This window comes from Monocercomonoides exilis (assembly GCF_001643675.1).
Source record: "Monocercomonoides exilis strain PA203 chromosome Unknown scaffold15-1837935, whole genome shotgun sequence".
In the NCBI taxonomy this organism is placed as follows: Eukaryota; Preaxostyla; order Oxymonadida; family Polymastigidae; genus Monocercomonoides; species Monocercomonoides exilis.
This window is the reverse complement of record NW_027150560.1, coordinates 760,001-775,986: the sequence shown is the minus strand read 5'-3', so window position 1 is coordinate 775,986 and position 15,986 is coordinate 760,001. Positions and strand designations below refer to the sequence as shown.

The window sequence follows — 15,986 nt, the reverse complement described above, 5'->3', positions numbered from 1 at the left end:
ATCATGAAGGTTTTGTAGAAGAGTGAAAAATGGAAGAAGAGTTTGTTGGTTTGATGCGGAGAGCCTTTGGATGTCGACATTTCGAGGATGAGAAGCTTTGAGATCGGGGTTCCTTTTTGTGTACTGATAAGGATATGCTTTCGAAATGTTCACTTCTTCATCTTCTTCGTCGAAGTCGTCTTTTTTCCTATCATTGATAACAGTGTTCATCTGAATATATAAAAAATAGATAAATACAATAAATTAAAAATTGTAACAAACTAATTTCCTCATTTGCGTAGCATTGTAACTTGTCCCACTTTCACATTCGATTTTTAGCACTCCAAATATAGTTTCCTTTTCTTCCTGATTGAATAATTCTGGTCTTCCATTTTTCCCTGCCTTCCTTCCTTTTTCCACAGCAGTAACTGCCCTATCAATTGCCGAGCGAGTAAATTCCTTCATGTTCGCAGCATCAGCAACCCGAGCTTCTCCATTAGAAATAATCGTTGCAACACGTTCTAATCTACTTTCAATATGTCGATATTGGAAGGATCTCATTAAACTTCTAATTTTCTTTAATCCTTGTTGTCTTTTGTTTTCCACAACACTCATTTAAAAATATTTTTTGGTTATGATCATTTTTTTTATTTTAAAAAAAATTTTTTTTGAAATGAAAAAAAAATCAAAAAAAATTTTTCAATCAAATTCTAACTTAGTCAGCCCCGTTGCTATTACCTAATCTCCTCAGGGGAGGCACCAATCAGAGATGGAGGAGCTAACCCCCCCATCTCCCCCCCCATCAGAGATTAGGTATAGTAATTTGATCTTAATTTCTGACTTCTGACTTTTCCTTATATACTCAAAACAATTAATAAAATATGAAAAGTGGGTTGATTAAACTTATTAATAAAAAAAATGTTCGGGTTAAAAAAAATATTCGGGTTAATAAATCACCCTACATGAAAATTAGCAAATATTTATTGGGTTATTCTCTGGATAAAAACATGATTAGAAAAACAAAATGAAACCATCTGTGTTCATAATATTCATCAAACCAATGAAACGCATAGAAAATTACATGAGACAGATATTTTTATTATTGTTCGTTTTGTCTCAGTATTTTTTAATTTGATTTTTTTTCTCAAAAAAGCTAAAATTAATCACTAAGTTGTATTTTTTCATCTTGTTGGATAATAAAAGATATTGCTTCTGGCAACTAAAAAATTCAATAAAACGAATATTTGAAATGCAAATTTATAAAAAATGATGAATATATATGTTTGTGAAGTACATCATTTCTGAAAATAACAAAACTGAAGAATGAAAAAAACAGAGCAAGAAAAATGACTTTTTCAAAAATAAGATTCACAAAGAAATTCAAAACAAACTGGTGAATGATGTGAAACAACAACAAAAAAAAAAAAAAAAAAAAACAGATGATAAAAAATTATGAAAGTTGCTGATTATTGAACAAAAAGCTTGATTTCACAAAAAAATCTGATTCCTTCAAATATAACAATTTCTAATAAATAACAAACAGAAAAAAATTGACAAACAGAATTCAGGCAAATGCAAATGAAAACAAAAGTGAATGCACAGCAGCGGAAGATGCTTCTGATTTCACAAATAAAACACAAAACAGGGAGCTATAAAAATCTTTCAAATATCCAGGATTTTAAAAAATCTTCATTTTCTTTTTTCTTTTCCTTCTCAGCTCAATTGAGTGTTTTTCGAATTGTTTGAATGATTATCATCTGATGAATCTTTGACTGAGCTGATTTCTTCCTCTTTTTCCCCTTGTTTTCGCTCATCTGTCTGTTGTGCTTATCTGGCTGCTTCCATCTTGTTCTGAGTCTTCGATATATATCACTGCATCTGACATCGTGAGCATCACTGCTCCTTCCGGAAATCGCTGGATGAACTCGCGCTTCAGACCTTGAAGAGACAGCCGCTTTTCAGACTCGGATGACAGGCACGACAGAACCATGGGCAACAGCATCGACTCTTCTGCCTCCTTCATGCTTGGCCTCTCCCCATTCACAATCTTCTGTCCAGCCACCTCTGCCTCGTATTCGCCAAACGGGATTTGAAGGGTCAGACACTCCCACAGCATCATCCCAATCGAGAATGACACTGACTCCTTTGTTGCTCCCATCTTCTTTTTCATCTGCAGCTCAGGCGCCTTCCACCTCAGGCACTCTTTTTTGAAACTATCTTCATCCTCAAAGGCTGATGAGGGAAGGGAGTCTTCTTCATCATCATCATCGCCACCACTGGCAGATGTCACAACAGTTGATGATGAGATGGAGGATGAATCTGAGTCATCATCTGACAATAAGTCTGAATGCATCACAATGCAGATCACCATGTGTTCGGAGAAGAGAACAATGTGAGGGCTCAAGTTGGAAAGAGATTGAAGAGGGTTTTCCATCTCATCAAACGAATGGAGAGCAAGGTTAGCCACCCAGAACAGGATCTGGGCAGCTGTTTGTTCTCTTTCTTTCAATGTTCCAATCGCCATCTCCTTTGTCTTATTCAACCCATGAAGCAGCATGAACAGCGAATCCCTCAGATCCACAATCAGCTTCTCATGAGGAGATGAACAGGCCATTGCATCCACCAGATTCGACATCGACGAGGTGGTTGGACACAGATCTTCCCCTCGAACAAATGTGGAATCTGAATCAGTTGAGCATGTTGAAGAAATTGATGGTGATGGTGTTCTCTTTCTTGTCTCTTCTTCATCAACTTTTTCCAATGCCCAATCAGGAATCTTGTCTGAATCTCTTCCAAGGATGTATTCAGTCGATCCACTTTCACTCAGCAAATGCTCTGATGACTCAGAATGTTCCATATTCGTCTCATACACCCTCTTCTTTATCCTCTCATCATTCTTCTTCTCTGCCTCCCTCTCTGCTCTCCTCCATTGCTCCTCAGGTGACATCTCCATCGTCACCATCTCAATCAGCTTCGGATCCTTTTTCACTGTGTCATTCACAATCTCTTCCAATTCCTCATTTCTTTCCTTCACTTTCCTCCACCGAACAATAAATGCAACTGCAATGATGAGAACAATAAAAAGGATTATTGCCATGATAATAACAATCAACAGCCAATAAGATTTCCTTTCTTTCCCTCCTTCAACAATTCTTTCATCTCCATTAGCCTTGAGCTCACTTCTGTTCTTCAGAATAAAAGAATCAGTCGATGATGGGTTTTTGACATCTCCAAACAGAATGCTCACTCTCACCTCTGCCTCATCTCCTGCCTCGCTTATCATCTCCCTTGCCAATCTCCCTTCAACTTCTGTCTCCGACACATATCCACTCTCATCAAATTCGTATCTTTCAATCTGCTTTTCTTCTCCAATCTGCTTTTCAACCATGAATGACAAGTTGCACGGGAGAAGGAGTTTCCCTTTGAACACAACCTTCATTTCTTCTCCTTTCTCCCTTGTTTTAACACTCTCCAACACTGGAATGAAGAATGAAGATGCTCTTTCAGAAACAATCCCTTCAATTAGACATCCATCATTCAATGTCCAAAGTGATGTATTTTTCTCTTGACCATCTCCACCTTTCAAACCAGAAACAGTCAAAGAAGCAGAATCAGAGCAAATGATATTTCTTCGAAGAGAAGGATATTTTGCATTCGCAGGGTTGTTGTTGCTGAAGTTTCCTGCTTCAATCTTCACATTCCCACTTGAAATGGATAACCCACCTGAAGAAGCATTCAAAATTGTTACATCCTTCATCGCCAATGAAGAGTTAGTTGAATGAACAAGTGATCCATTCCATTCGCATATTTCTTCAAATGCATCATTTATCTCGCTTTCACTTTCTTTTAAGATCAGCCCTTCAAATTCACACATGTTCATGAGAACATCCTTCGTATTGTTCATCTCCATCATGCTTCCTTTGCTTGACAGAGAATAACAGTTTGAGCAGGAACAATTTGAAAGAGAAATTTGAGCAGAAGTTGAAGAAGCGGAAAGAACAGAAGCTCCTTCTGAATTCCTCGAGCAGTTCTTGAATGAGGAGCTTCCAACTGAAACACTTCCTGAAGCTGAACTGCCAATCGAAATGATGCAACCCTCAGACAATTTCACTCCATCTGCATCAATTCCATTCAGCACAACACTTCCACATTGTCCAATCTCAACAACATTTCTTGTTGATTCAATTTGTTCCAGTTTGAAATTTGTGATATTGATTTCATCTCCATTTAGCAGAAAAGCTGACTTCTTGAATGAAAGCATTGACACCGAGCAGTTGTCAACATGAAGAATCCCCTTTACAACGCTCAGCAAGGTCGAGTTGAGAACAACAGAAGGTTGGTTGTTGTTTGACCCTCCAACAGAAGAGAAGTCAACAAATAAAAGAGAAAGTTGGCCACTTGATTCATGAATGACAGAACTGCCTGAATAAGAAAACGATTGGTCAAAGTTGAATTTCAATCTCTCAATCCGAACATTCTCTGAAGTTGTGAGAAGACTGCCCTCATTGATATTTATTGTTGAGTTCAGATGCACCAAAGCAGTTGAGGGAGACTCTAGTGAGCGGATGATCACATCATGCACATCACACTCCCCATTGATGATCGTCTCCTCCGAGATCAACAGCTGCGAATATGATGAAGGAATGATGTGCTGAACTCCAATATCCAATGAATGGCATGGCGAATTGAACTCTCCACATTGCTTGCTATCTCCGTGGTTGCCTGTTACTGAAGAAACAAATATCGTCTCGCTCTGGTATTTCACAACCCTCAGCAGAAGATCCTCTTCCCCCACAAACGAGTCTGTTGTGCATCCCCATATTGCAAGATCCTTCACGAACGGTGTTCTGAAATCCAAAAGGAACTGCTCATCAGCTATTTGAGTATCAATTGAGTGGCATCGAACATACACATCTCTCCCTCTGAACGCAGAGTTGTCTCTGAATGTGATGTTTGACAGAACAAAGTTCAGAGGCTGCTCAGCCACCGAGGTGCATTCCAGAAACAGCCACCCGCCTCTTCCAGTTGTGGAACAGAAGCACTCAGAAATCGTGCAAAACGAGCAGTCGAAGCTTCCTCCCTCATTCAACACACAAAACATCCCTCCTCCTTTTCCACACCTCTTTCCACCGCATCCCTTCATCGTTGTGTTTCGAATCACAATTTTCAATGGCTCATCATCATTGTCATTTCGAATGATCGGAATATCATCTGTTGTGTTCTGTGTGACTTCTTCGAAAATGCTCCATTCAATAACAACATCTTGTTCTTCTTCATTTTTGACTATCCCTGAACTCTTTGATATCCTCAATCCGCTTGAACCTTCCAGCTCAACAGTCTTCATTGTCAAGTTCTTAATGTTCAGAATCGTTGAAGATAACACAGAAATAACATCCTTTGAAAAACAAAGTGATTGCATTGACACAAATTCCAATACAACTGAGCCTTCATCTGCCTTGATCAACCCATGGCTGATTATTTCTTCTCCACTTTCTTCATTTTTTGTGAACGAGCAGTCTTTCAGAGTCAACAGTCCTTCACTTGATCCAACACACATCAAATAACTGACTCCATTTCTGAAGGATGATGGCATCACAAACTTCATCAGTTCGAAATTGGAAATTCCAGAAATCTTCATTGCTGCTCCTTCTGCTCCTTCAAGCGATGAGAGACACTCTAAAGAACACATTTCTTCATCATCCGATTTCACTGAAATTCCACTCACATCAACACTCCTCTGAAGACACCCTTTTCCAATGATGCTGATAATCCTTTCATTTCCCTCAGGCAATCGATCCAATGAATAATCGATTGACAGGCATGGATAATCTGAGAATCCACACGCACCCATGTCTCTTCCTTCGCCCCCAACAAATATCTCTGATCCAAGTGTGAACCAGAAATACACCAGTGGAATAGCATTCGCTGTATCATTCCCATCAAACCCTCTCATCGAATCCAACGAAATATCTGACAGATGACCAGACACAAATGGAAGAGAGGTGTTTGTGATGCTCTTTGTCAAGTTGGATGACTCAACAAACAGGTCATTTCCATATTTCGCAACATTTGGTTTGTTTGTATCAAAAACAGGAGATGAAATCACAAACGAAGAATAATCATCAATCAACTTCAGTGCCGTTCCTCCTCCAAACCCAGTTTTCCCTTCTTCTTCAGCTGGTGCAGTGCATCCAGTGAATGTGCATGAAACAATATTCATTTGAATATTCCCTTTCAACTGCGCATTGATTGCACCTCCTCTGCCTCCATCAGCCAGCACAGAGCATTCATCAAAATCACATTCTTCAATATTTATTTGTGTGTTTGTATTTTCATTTTCATCATTGCTGTTATCGATGCTCACACAGCCTCCGCTTCCTGCTGTCCTTTTGATTTCTGTGAAATTGCAGTACGTCATGTTCAACCACTTAGTATTCATCAACTCGGTATTTATTCCACTTCCAGACAAAGAGATCAATGGATTTCCATTCAAAGTGATTGATGAAGCCGAAAACGAGTCAATAGTCAAGGTCCCAGACTCAACTGACAAGAATCGACATGCTAATTCTGAAAAAGGATTTTGAAGGGAAATGGAGCAACGAGACATAGTCAGTTGTGAAGAAGATGATATGAAAGTGGAGTGAAGAGAAAACGAAGAAGGAAGAGAGAATATCAACTTTGACAATTCTGTTTCAACATTTGTTGCAATCATCGCTGAGTTTAATGGCGAGCTTGCATCAGAGACTGTCCAGCCACTCAGTTCATCATCTCCTTTGATTTCATGTTTCTGTCTAACAAAGGCCAATTCATCGCTCATCAATATCATCCCTTCAACAATAATCTTCTTTTCCTCTTCTTGCCTTGTCAATGAATGACTCAGTGAAAGACAGGGAAACTCAACAAACCCACAATGTGAATGATCATATGCATCAACATTGCTCACAAAGATCTCATCTGGCATAGGAATCAAATAAACGCACATCGGAATTGGGAACGACTCATCCCCATTTTCATATCCTTGTATCTTGCTCTTCGTATCAAACGAAGCTGTCAATGAAGTGATTTTCCCACTTTTTGCTGTTGACTCCAAGTTGATCGAGTCAACAAAAATGTCACTTCCCCATTTGGCTCTGTTCCCTTCAAATCCTGATGAAATCTGAAACTCTGCATTTATATTGCTCACTTTCAGCCCAATCCCTCCTCCTCTCCCTTGAGTGGTTGAGGCATAACAGTTCTTCACAACACCTCCATTCATCGTCAATGAACCAACATTCCCCATTTCAATCATCATACCCCCTCCAAACTCAGAGGCTTCACTCCCACAGCCATCAATTGTGCATCCCTTAAAAGTTATTGAATGTGACCTTTCACCCACATTCATCAGCGATGATCCTGTTGTTGTTCTCACAATGTTGTTGAATGTGCAGTTATCCAGAGACAATGTTACAGAAAATCCTTGAGGCAGAGATATCGCACTTGTGGTGCTGAATGTTTGTCCCCATCTCACATCTTTCATCATCAAACTTCCCCATCCCATCTTCACAAGTGAGTTCTGAATGCTCCTCTCTTCTGAATGAGCAGAATCCATCGATATATTCATTCTCTCCAAATTGATCCCTCCAGACCCTTTAACCTCAAACAATCTGCTTCTTCGATTATTTTCAACTGATGAGTTGTGAACCACAGACAAGTCGCTCACACTCAACTCTCCTGTTCCAACACAAAACAGACTCAATCCATTTGATTCAAATCGTGTTTCAATGGCTGAGCCAGATGGCGAAACTCCATTCACAGAGATTGTTTTCTCTCCAATATCAATTCCTTTTCCTTCCATAATTGTTCCACTCAGCACCTTCATTTCCTCCACGAACCCCACAATCATTTGGGAAAGGCAATGGCTGATTGTGAGGCATGCACAACTTTCATTCAATCCACAGCTAAATGTGTCCTTTGCATTTGTTTGATTTTGAACTGAAGATACAAATCTGCATTTTCCTCCATTGTTTGAAAGCCACTCACTTTTATCTCCTCCTGCATGATATCGGACTCCTTCTGTTCTTGTTGAATAGCACCAAACAAGTTGAGAATCTGTGGAGTTATCTGAAACATAAATATCATTTCCATAGAGTGCTGTATTATTGTGAAAAAAGCAAAACCAAAACAGATTTCCACAAAAGCCGTTCATATGAATACTCACAGCTCCTCCACACTCATCACAATGACAATTAATAAATAAACAATTTCTTGTGACAATTCTGTCGATTGCCGCCCAATTAATAAAACCTCCACCATCTGGACCTAAAGCACCATTCCCACTGCAATTTTCAAAGAAACAATCCAAAACGCAATCTTTTGTTTTGTTTGCTTTCGATTTCCAAATTCCAAGCCCACCTGCATCATTTCCAGACCATCCATCTTTGAAAAAGCAATTTTCAACATATGCCTGAACTGTAATTCCTTCAAATTCTGCTCCAGCTCCTCCAGAATCTTTTGACGAGACGCAATAACACTCAATAAATGTGGAATGCCTCACTGTGCATTCAGCAATGTTAATAGCGAAAATACCTCCACCTCTTTCGGATGTTGCGTTGCATTTCACAAAAGATGAATTTTCAACAGTCAGCGTTGCACTCGAATTGTCATGCACATACAGTGCCCCTCCACATGGAGCTGAGCATTCATTCCATTCGGCATTTTTATATGTCTGTGTTTGAGTCGTTGAATTTCTTTCTGTATTTCCCACTCTCCAATCCACTCTTTGATTGTTGAAGAATGTGCAATTGTTGCAAGAAAATGCAATAGATCCTTCTGTTCCACTCACAATCCCTCCCTCCAGCACATTCATCGATCTTTTAACTTGACAATCTTCCATTGAACTCATTTTCATCATTGGCACTTTCTCATTTGGCATTTCATCTGTTTCCATGAATTTCATTGTGATATTTGTAAAAGCACATTTTTTGATTTCTTCAAATGACCCTTCTCCATTTCTCAAAACACTTCCACTCCCACAAAACACAATGTTCTTCCACTCACTGTTTCTCACAAGCAATGATGCATCTCCTCCTTCCATCTTCACAAGACTTGTCATAACCCCACAATTATTATCATTTTTGATATTCATTGATGTATTTATCATTTCGCATGTTCCCTCGTTGAAGACAAATTGCCCATTCAAACCTCTTTTTCTCATCAACAAGCAGTCATCAAGGCGCAGGAATGACTTTGCTCCAATATCAAATTCCACATCATCTTCAGCTTTTTCCAGCATTATTTCCTTCAATTCGACTGAAGAATTGTGAATTTCGCAGAACATTCGAACAACACTTCCACTTGCCAAAATATGACTTTCAGACTGAGCAGGAATGTGATTAATGAGATGTCCATTCCTTTGTGCATCATTTCTTTCTGTGCCACAAAATGTAAAACACAAGCATTCAGCCAAAACAAAAAGAATCATTGTCATGATAATTATTATGGGTCAGAATTAACCATATTTTTATAAAATTCAATAATGATTTCGAATTTCATAAATATTGATTCTTTTAGCCTTTCTTCTATTTGAAAAACCGATCGTCATTTCAATTATTCTGTCAAGAAATATTTATATCATTCAGCTGAAAATGATTGGTTTTTTCTTTTTCATCGCTCTTGAATCACATATATTTTATTAAATTCGATCTGAATGAAGTATGTTTTCCTCCAAAGATCATTTCCAACGAAAAATTCTTCGTGGAGGAATTCCCTATTTATGAAAGAAAAATGTCTATTAAGAGTGATATTTTCGTTGGAAATATTTAGAAATAGAAATTGGAATAAAAAATGAACAACATTTTCACAAACTTTGAATGTTCAAAGAGAGGTCTTTATTCGTTTGAAAAATTCATTTGATTTTTATCAATTTTTCCATCATTTCAAATCTTCCTGGTTTCGAAAACTTCATTTCAAATTCCTTTAAAAGTCATTTTTTCCTCTTTTCTCTCTTCCTTTTCTATCATTTTTTCATTCGCTATTTCAGAATCTTCATTATTTCTTCTGAGTTGTTTTGTCAAATTTATTTCAATTATCTTCACTTTTTCCATTTTCTTTTGTCGCTCATGCTTCATCTTCAAAGCATTCAACTTTTCCAAAAAAAAAAAAAAAAATACTTCCCAATCATCAATGGTCTTCCTTCCAGTGCAGCGCAAATCTTTCATTTTTATGACTTTTCTTCTCCAATCCTCCTTCATGATTCTTTGTTTAAGATTGTTTTGAAACAAACTGGAAAACATCTCATTTCGAGCTTTCGTTTCTTTTTTCGCAAAATAGTCATCGTTCATCAATGAATCTTTTAGAAAGAAAAAAGAAGCGATTTACAACATTGACTCAAATTCTTCGTCACTTTTCCTGAAATCTTTTTTTCTCTTGATTCTTTTGACAATAATTTCAAAACTTTTTATCAAAAACAAAAGATTAATAAATATTTGAAAAAATAAAGAAAATAAATGCAAAACCTTCAATTTTGATGGTGTAGCCATTGTTACCAATGAGTTATTTGTTTTTCATTAGGTTTTTGAGTCAAAGGCATCATTTGTCATCATCTCTCCTTTTTCAAGCGAACTTTGTCTATTATTGCAAATCATCGTTGAAAAGATACTTGAGTCAGAAAATTAATCCATTTCATCTTCAAAGCGCTTTGGGTCTATCTCAACAAACGTTTTTCGTTCAAAAAAAACTCCAAAAACAGAACTGAAAGTATTTCAGATGAAAATTGAGTATTGGTAAAAAACAAAAAGGAATATTTAATTCAAATAGAATAAAGACTTTTTTGTCTTTCGTGCCTTCAAAATCATCCATTTCCTGCTGACAAAGGATATCTGGCAGAGACCAAATAAAACCCTTTTGCATTCGAAGAATAGCATGAATAAAATATTGTTTGTGTACATATTCGCATCTGCGCAGACTCAACTTTGCCATTGGAATGGAAAAAACAGAAAATAAAAAATGCAAGAAAATATATTTAATAATGGGCTAATTGAAATACGAAAATTTTTCATAAAAGCAACCTATTTGGTTTTATCAATTTTTATTTTGTTAAAATAAATGGAATTTGTTTATCTATTCAATAGAGAGAGAAATTTTATTTTTTGATGAATGGAATGTTTAAATGAACATAATTTTGATATAGCTTCAGTTTTAGAATCAGAAGTTTTTTAAAAAGTTCTCATAAAATATGGATGATTGTTTTTGAAACCATAACTATTTTCAAGATGTTCATTTTTCAAATGGGACGAAATATTTTGTTTTATGAATTTTGTTCCATTCTTCTCAAACAAATATTTTTCTCAATTTTTCAGTTTTTCTGTAATTATTTGCATAGTTAAGGTTGATTTATAATGAAATGATTGTAGAAAAAGTTAGGAACAAATCTCTGTTTTTTTCACAGAAGCAAAAATTTTGCTCCAAATGTTGTTTGTCATTGGAAAGAGATTTAGTATTTAAATGAAAAATTCATCACAACTATATCTTTGACAACGATGTTTATGCTGAAAAAAAGATGGAGAAATTTTTTTTCATTCCATTTCACTTTTTTGTGCTCATTTGTTAATATTCAAATGATATTTTTCTGAAGAAAATATTTATCGATTAATTTTGAAATCAAAAAGAATAACCCAGATTTTTTGAAAACTGAAAAAGTTGAATACAGTTTTGAAAAAAAAAAGAAAATTTTTTTATGATTTGTTCAAAAAAAGAAAGAAAGAAAGCTTGAAAGTCCGAATTTTCCCCCATTTTTTTATTAGAACAAAAATACATAGTTTTCACCAACAAATTTCATTTCAGTTCAAAGTTGGATTATGGAAAAGAGATTATCTCATTGTTATTTAAGAAAAAACAATAAAACAACTTTTTCATTCAAGTGATGATAACTTCAAATTAAGGATATTCATTCGAGAAACATTGAATAAATCTTTCATTTTTATTTCGATATAAATTGACTAATATTTATTGAAATTTTGGTGGAAAAAATCTTAATTAATTGTTAAATAATAGAATTTTGTCATTTATTCGGATGTCAACTCACCGCATGAAAAATAAATACAAAAAATATAATTTTAAAGTGAAGAAACGCAGAAAAAGTTTGAATAAAAGAATTATTTGCCTTTTTATAATTATTTCTCCCATTTTTAATTTCCATTTTTAAATTACAAAAATAATAAAGTTTGATATAAAGAGATAATGAAACTTATGAAGTTGAAAACAAAAGATGAAAGTTGATAAAATAAACTGCAGGATCAGTGTTTTATTGAAACCAAAAAATTAATCGTAATTGTTATTCTCTGACTCCTATGAACGTTTTTGTGAAAAAAAAATCAATTAACACCTTCAAACATCATTTCAAAAATATCAAAAAAATAATTTTTGTTTGATTTTTTAGGGAAATAATCTGTTTGTTTATATTTTATTTATAAGAATATTGGTAAACAAAAAAAGTCCGAGTTTTTTTTGATTTGTGACTGTTGTGTTGTTATTGTCAATAGACTGAATTTTATTTTTTCTCTTTCAAAATATTTCTTTCTATCTTTTCTTTTTTTGTTTCACGAAATTTAGATAAAAAAAGAGTGCATTTGAGAAAACATGACTTTTTGCTGTTTGAAAAGCTGATTAATGAAATAAAATAATAAATAATGGTATTCAAAAAGACAAAAAATCTTTTTTTTTAACAATGATTGTGATGATTTATCTTATTAACATCCTTTTTTAAAATCATAATTTTCTTTTTCAAAATATTTGTGACACCCATTTTCGTCATTATTCCAATTATTTTCAATAAAAAAAAAGAAAGAAATGAAAATTGCAAAGTTCATTGTTCCTTCTTTTTTTGTCAAAAAATCTTTTAATAGAAAAAGTCATTGAATAGCAAATCGTTTTATTTCAAAAAATTGAAAAAACCATTAAAAAAAGTTCAGGTTCTGAAACAATAACAAAACTAAAAACACTCAAAATAAAAAACATGTGATACCATTAGCGAGTATTTTATCGTTATTAAAACAGAAAAAATTTGAGGTATTTTCACTTTTAATTAATGGTGAAAAAATATTTTCTTGAATAAAAAATAAAATTTTTTTGATAGCTTATCATCATTTTTTTTCGAATATACAGAAAAAATAATTCAAGATCGAAAAACTTTAACTCCAAATCAAAAAAGAAGTTCATTTATTTAGAATATCAATTCAAATCTAAATCAAGTGAGTTTTCTTCACACAAATGTTGATAATTGCAAATGTTTTTTATTTGGAAATGTTTTTCTTTCGTTTTTTAACTACTGCTTTCTATGAAAAGACTGATATCAATCGATTCTTTTCTCATTTTAAAGATTGAAAATGTTATATTTTTTCAGCTTCCAATGCAATAAATGAAATTCAAAACATTTCGTTTCAAATCAATAAGATTAATTTCTGTCTTTTTTGATGAGAAATACTGGATAATGAACTATTCAATCTATTTTATTTATTGCAAAAATTGCTAATTATCTCCAGATCAAATGTGAAATGTCTAAAAAAAATTATAAATTTTCCTATTGACGCAATAGCACACTATCAAACACCAAAAAACTTCAAAAAAGTATTTTTCTGTTCGAAATAGACAAATTCATCTGATTATCCACTGTAGAAAAAACTGAAATGAGTAATTATTTTTGTAATGTCGCAAATGTTTAATTTTCAAATAAATCAAAAATTTCATATCTTGATCAAATTTCAGTTCCCGCTCATGCAACTTCACAGGAATGTGTAAAATAGCATTGTCAAATTATATCCTCCGCTTTGGTGAAGTTGCATGAGCGGGAACAGAAATTTGATCAAGATATGTCTAAATTTTTTTGAAAACTTCCTCTTGTTTTATTTTCAAATAAAATAAAAATTTCATATTTTCATCAAATTTATGTTCCCACTCACTAAATTTCGCAGTCATGAAATCAAAAACTTGATTATGTCATTAATTCCATTTTAGTGAAATTTCGTGAGTGGGAACAGAAATTTGATGAAAAAATGAAATTTTTGATTTGTTTGAAAATTAAACATTTATGACTTTTCAAAAATAATTACCCATATGAGTTAAAATTTTGAAAATTTTTTCAAAATTTTTGATGATAAAGAATTTTCGACACCGAATGAAAGTTTACCAATTTTTAATAATAATTTTCGATGTTGAATTAAACTTTTTCGATGTTGTTTTAAACATTTTCGATTTTGAATAAAATATTTTCCATCATTATTTAAACTTTTTCGATAAGAAAAAATTTTGGCGTCATTTTTTAAATCGAAAAATTTTAAACAAATAAAAAGTGAACTATTAATAACTCACTAAAAAAAAACTTTAATTTGTTTATTGAAAGAAAAAGATTGTTGCCTCATTTTGTCAAAGACTGTCTTAGCGATATTCATTATTCTAACATTTTTGTTAAATGGACATAATTAACATATACAGTTCGTGCAAAAAATGCCTGACAATATCGATTTCTCGATAACTGCAAGAAGAAAAATTTTGATAATTTTTCTCACAAAATATATCTCATCAATACAAACTCACGTGAAATACAAGACTTTCAAAATAGCTTCATTTGTGCTCAGAGAAAATTATTATAAAAATCTTGAAGAAATTTATAATCCTTTTTCTCCGAAATTTTCAAAATTATTTTTTATGAGTACAAATGAAGCTATTTTGAAAGTTTTGCATATCAAATGAGTTTGCATTGATGAGATATATTTTGATGAAAAACGCCAGAATTATTCCTCTTGCGGTTATTGAGAAATCGATATTGTCCGGTATTTTCTGCACTAAATGAGTTAGTTTAAATTTTTTGAAAGCTTTTTTAATTTCGAAACAAAACTTTTTCTTTTCAAAAATTTCACAATTATAAGTTCTTTATTTGTTGCTTTGCAACGAAGAATGTTTGAGAAAATTATTCTTTTTCATTAAAAGAAATTTTCATGAAAATTTTCTTATTAACTAAAATAATTCAATTTTTAAACAGTTTTTGGAGAAAAAAACAACATTTTTTTGGAATTTTGTAAGTTATTTGCTATTTTTTATAAATTAAACATTCATGTACGTTTCAACAAAAATAATGTTCAAACAAAAAAATTGTAAAAGACATACACGAACTTATTGTATGGAAAAACTTTGTTTGTTTCATTTTTATGCACACTTCAAAAAAAAAAAAAATCTTCATATTTTTTGCCTCCACGCAGTTACGTCTGTCTAGAAGGCTAATATCACAACACTTCAAATAACCTAAATGAAAATATTCTTTTTGATGTTCATTTATTTAATTGAGCTCGTAGAGAAGCAATGGTTGATTCATAAGCAGACTAAAATGAAAAAAAAAAAAAAAAAAAAAAAAAAAGAAAGAAAGAAAAAAAGAAAAGAAAAAATCAATTTTTTTTAAATAAAAACACACACTTTTTGCTGAATCATTTTTGCTTTATATATTTCAATAAGTCTATTTGATTGAGGATTGAAGGATGATGATTGAGACGACAATGACATTTGCAAAAGCTTTTCTTCAAACTTAAAATACAAAGCAATTAAGCAAAATTGTTGAAGCACAACAACGTTCATAAATCATACATCCTTTGTGGTTCTAGAAAGATCAATCAATGCTTTGTCCCTTTCTTCACTTGTTGATTCAATTATTCTTTGTGCTTTGCCAAGCTGATCTTCGAACTTCATTCCAGTATGTTGCATCATAATCATCACTACATCAACAAAATATCTCATCTTAGCGTTTATTAATTTTTAAGGACAAACTTTCTCCTTTTTCTGATGATACAAGAGAGTGAAGTGATATGGTTTCTTTTTGAAGAGCTTCAATCATAACATCTTTTTCATCACAATCAACCTTAACTTTAAGCAGTTCTGCTTCAATTACTTGTTCTCTTTGTGCGGATCGATCCCGAAAATTTTCTTGCTCCGTTTTTTGAATTTTTATTTGCTTTAAAGAATATGATAAAAATAATAAATACACA

At 33.4% G+C, this 15,986-nt stretch overlaps 2 protein-coding genes across 2 annotated transcripts in view; both read right to left on the bottom strand.

Moving 5' to 3' along the window:
- Positions 1 to 1,283: 1,283 nt before the first annotated feature.
- On the bottom strand, positions 1,284 to 9,439 carry MONOS_15751 (uncharacterized protein; the record flags this gene model as incomplete). The annotated part of the gene is made up of 4 exons (XM_067868645.1): positions 1,284 to 1,486; positions 1,539 to 2,041; positions 2,369 to 8,109; positions 8,263 to 9,439. 3 exons carry the CDS (start codon positions 9,437 to 9,439, stop codon positions 1,790 to 1,792), a joined length of 7,170 nt encoding a protein of 2,389 aa, XP_067729957.1. The 3' UTR covers positions 1,284 to 1,486; positions 1,539 to 1,789.
- Positions 9,440 to 15,278: 5,839 nt separating this feature from the next.
- MONOS_16388 (uncharacterized protein) overlaps positions 15,279 to 15,986 on the bottom strand; it is a gene marked incomplete at both ends in the record, with an annotated part of 1,064 nt that continues 356 nt past the window's right edge. The window contains 4 exons of the mRNA XM_067869294.1: positions 15,279 to 15,329; positions 15,421 to 15,528; positions 15,589 to 15,716; positions 15,769 to 15,952. Coding sequence (XP_067729956.1) covers positions 15,279 to 15,329; positions 15,421 to 15,528; positions 15,589 to 15,716; positions 15,769 to 15,952 — 471 coding nt within the window. The remainder of the gene's footprint in view (positions 15,330 to 15,420; positions 15,529 to 15,588; positions 15,717 to 15,768; positions 15,953 to 15,986) is intronic.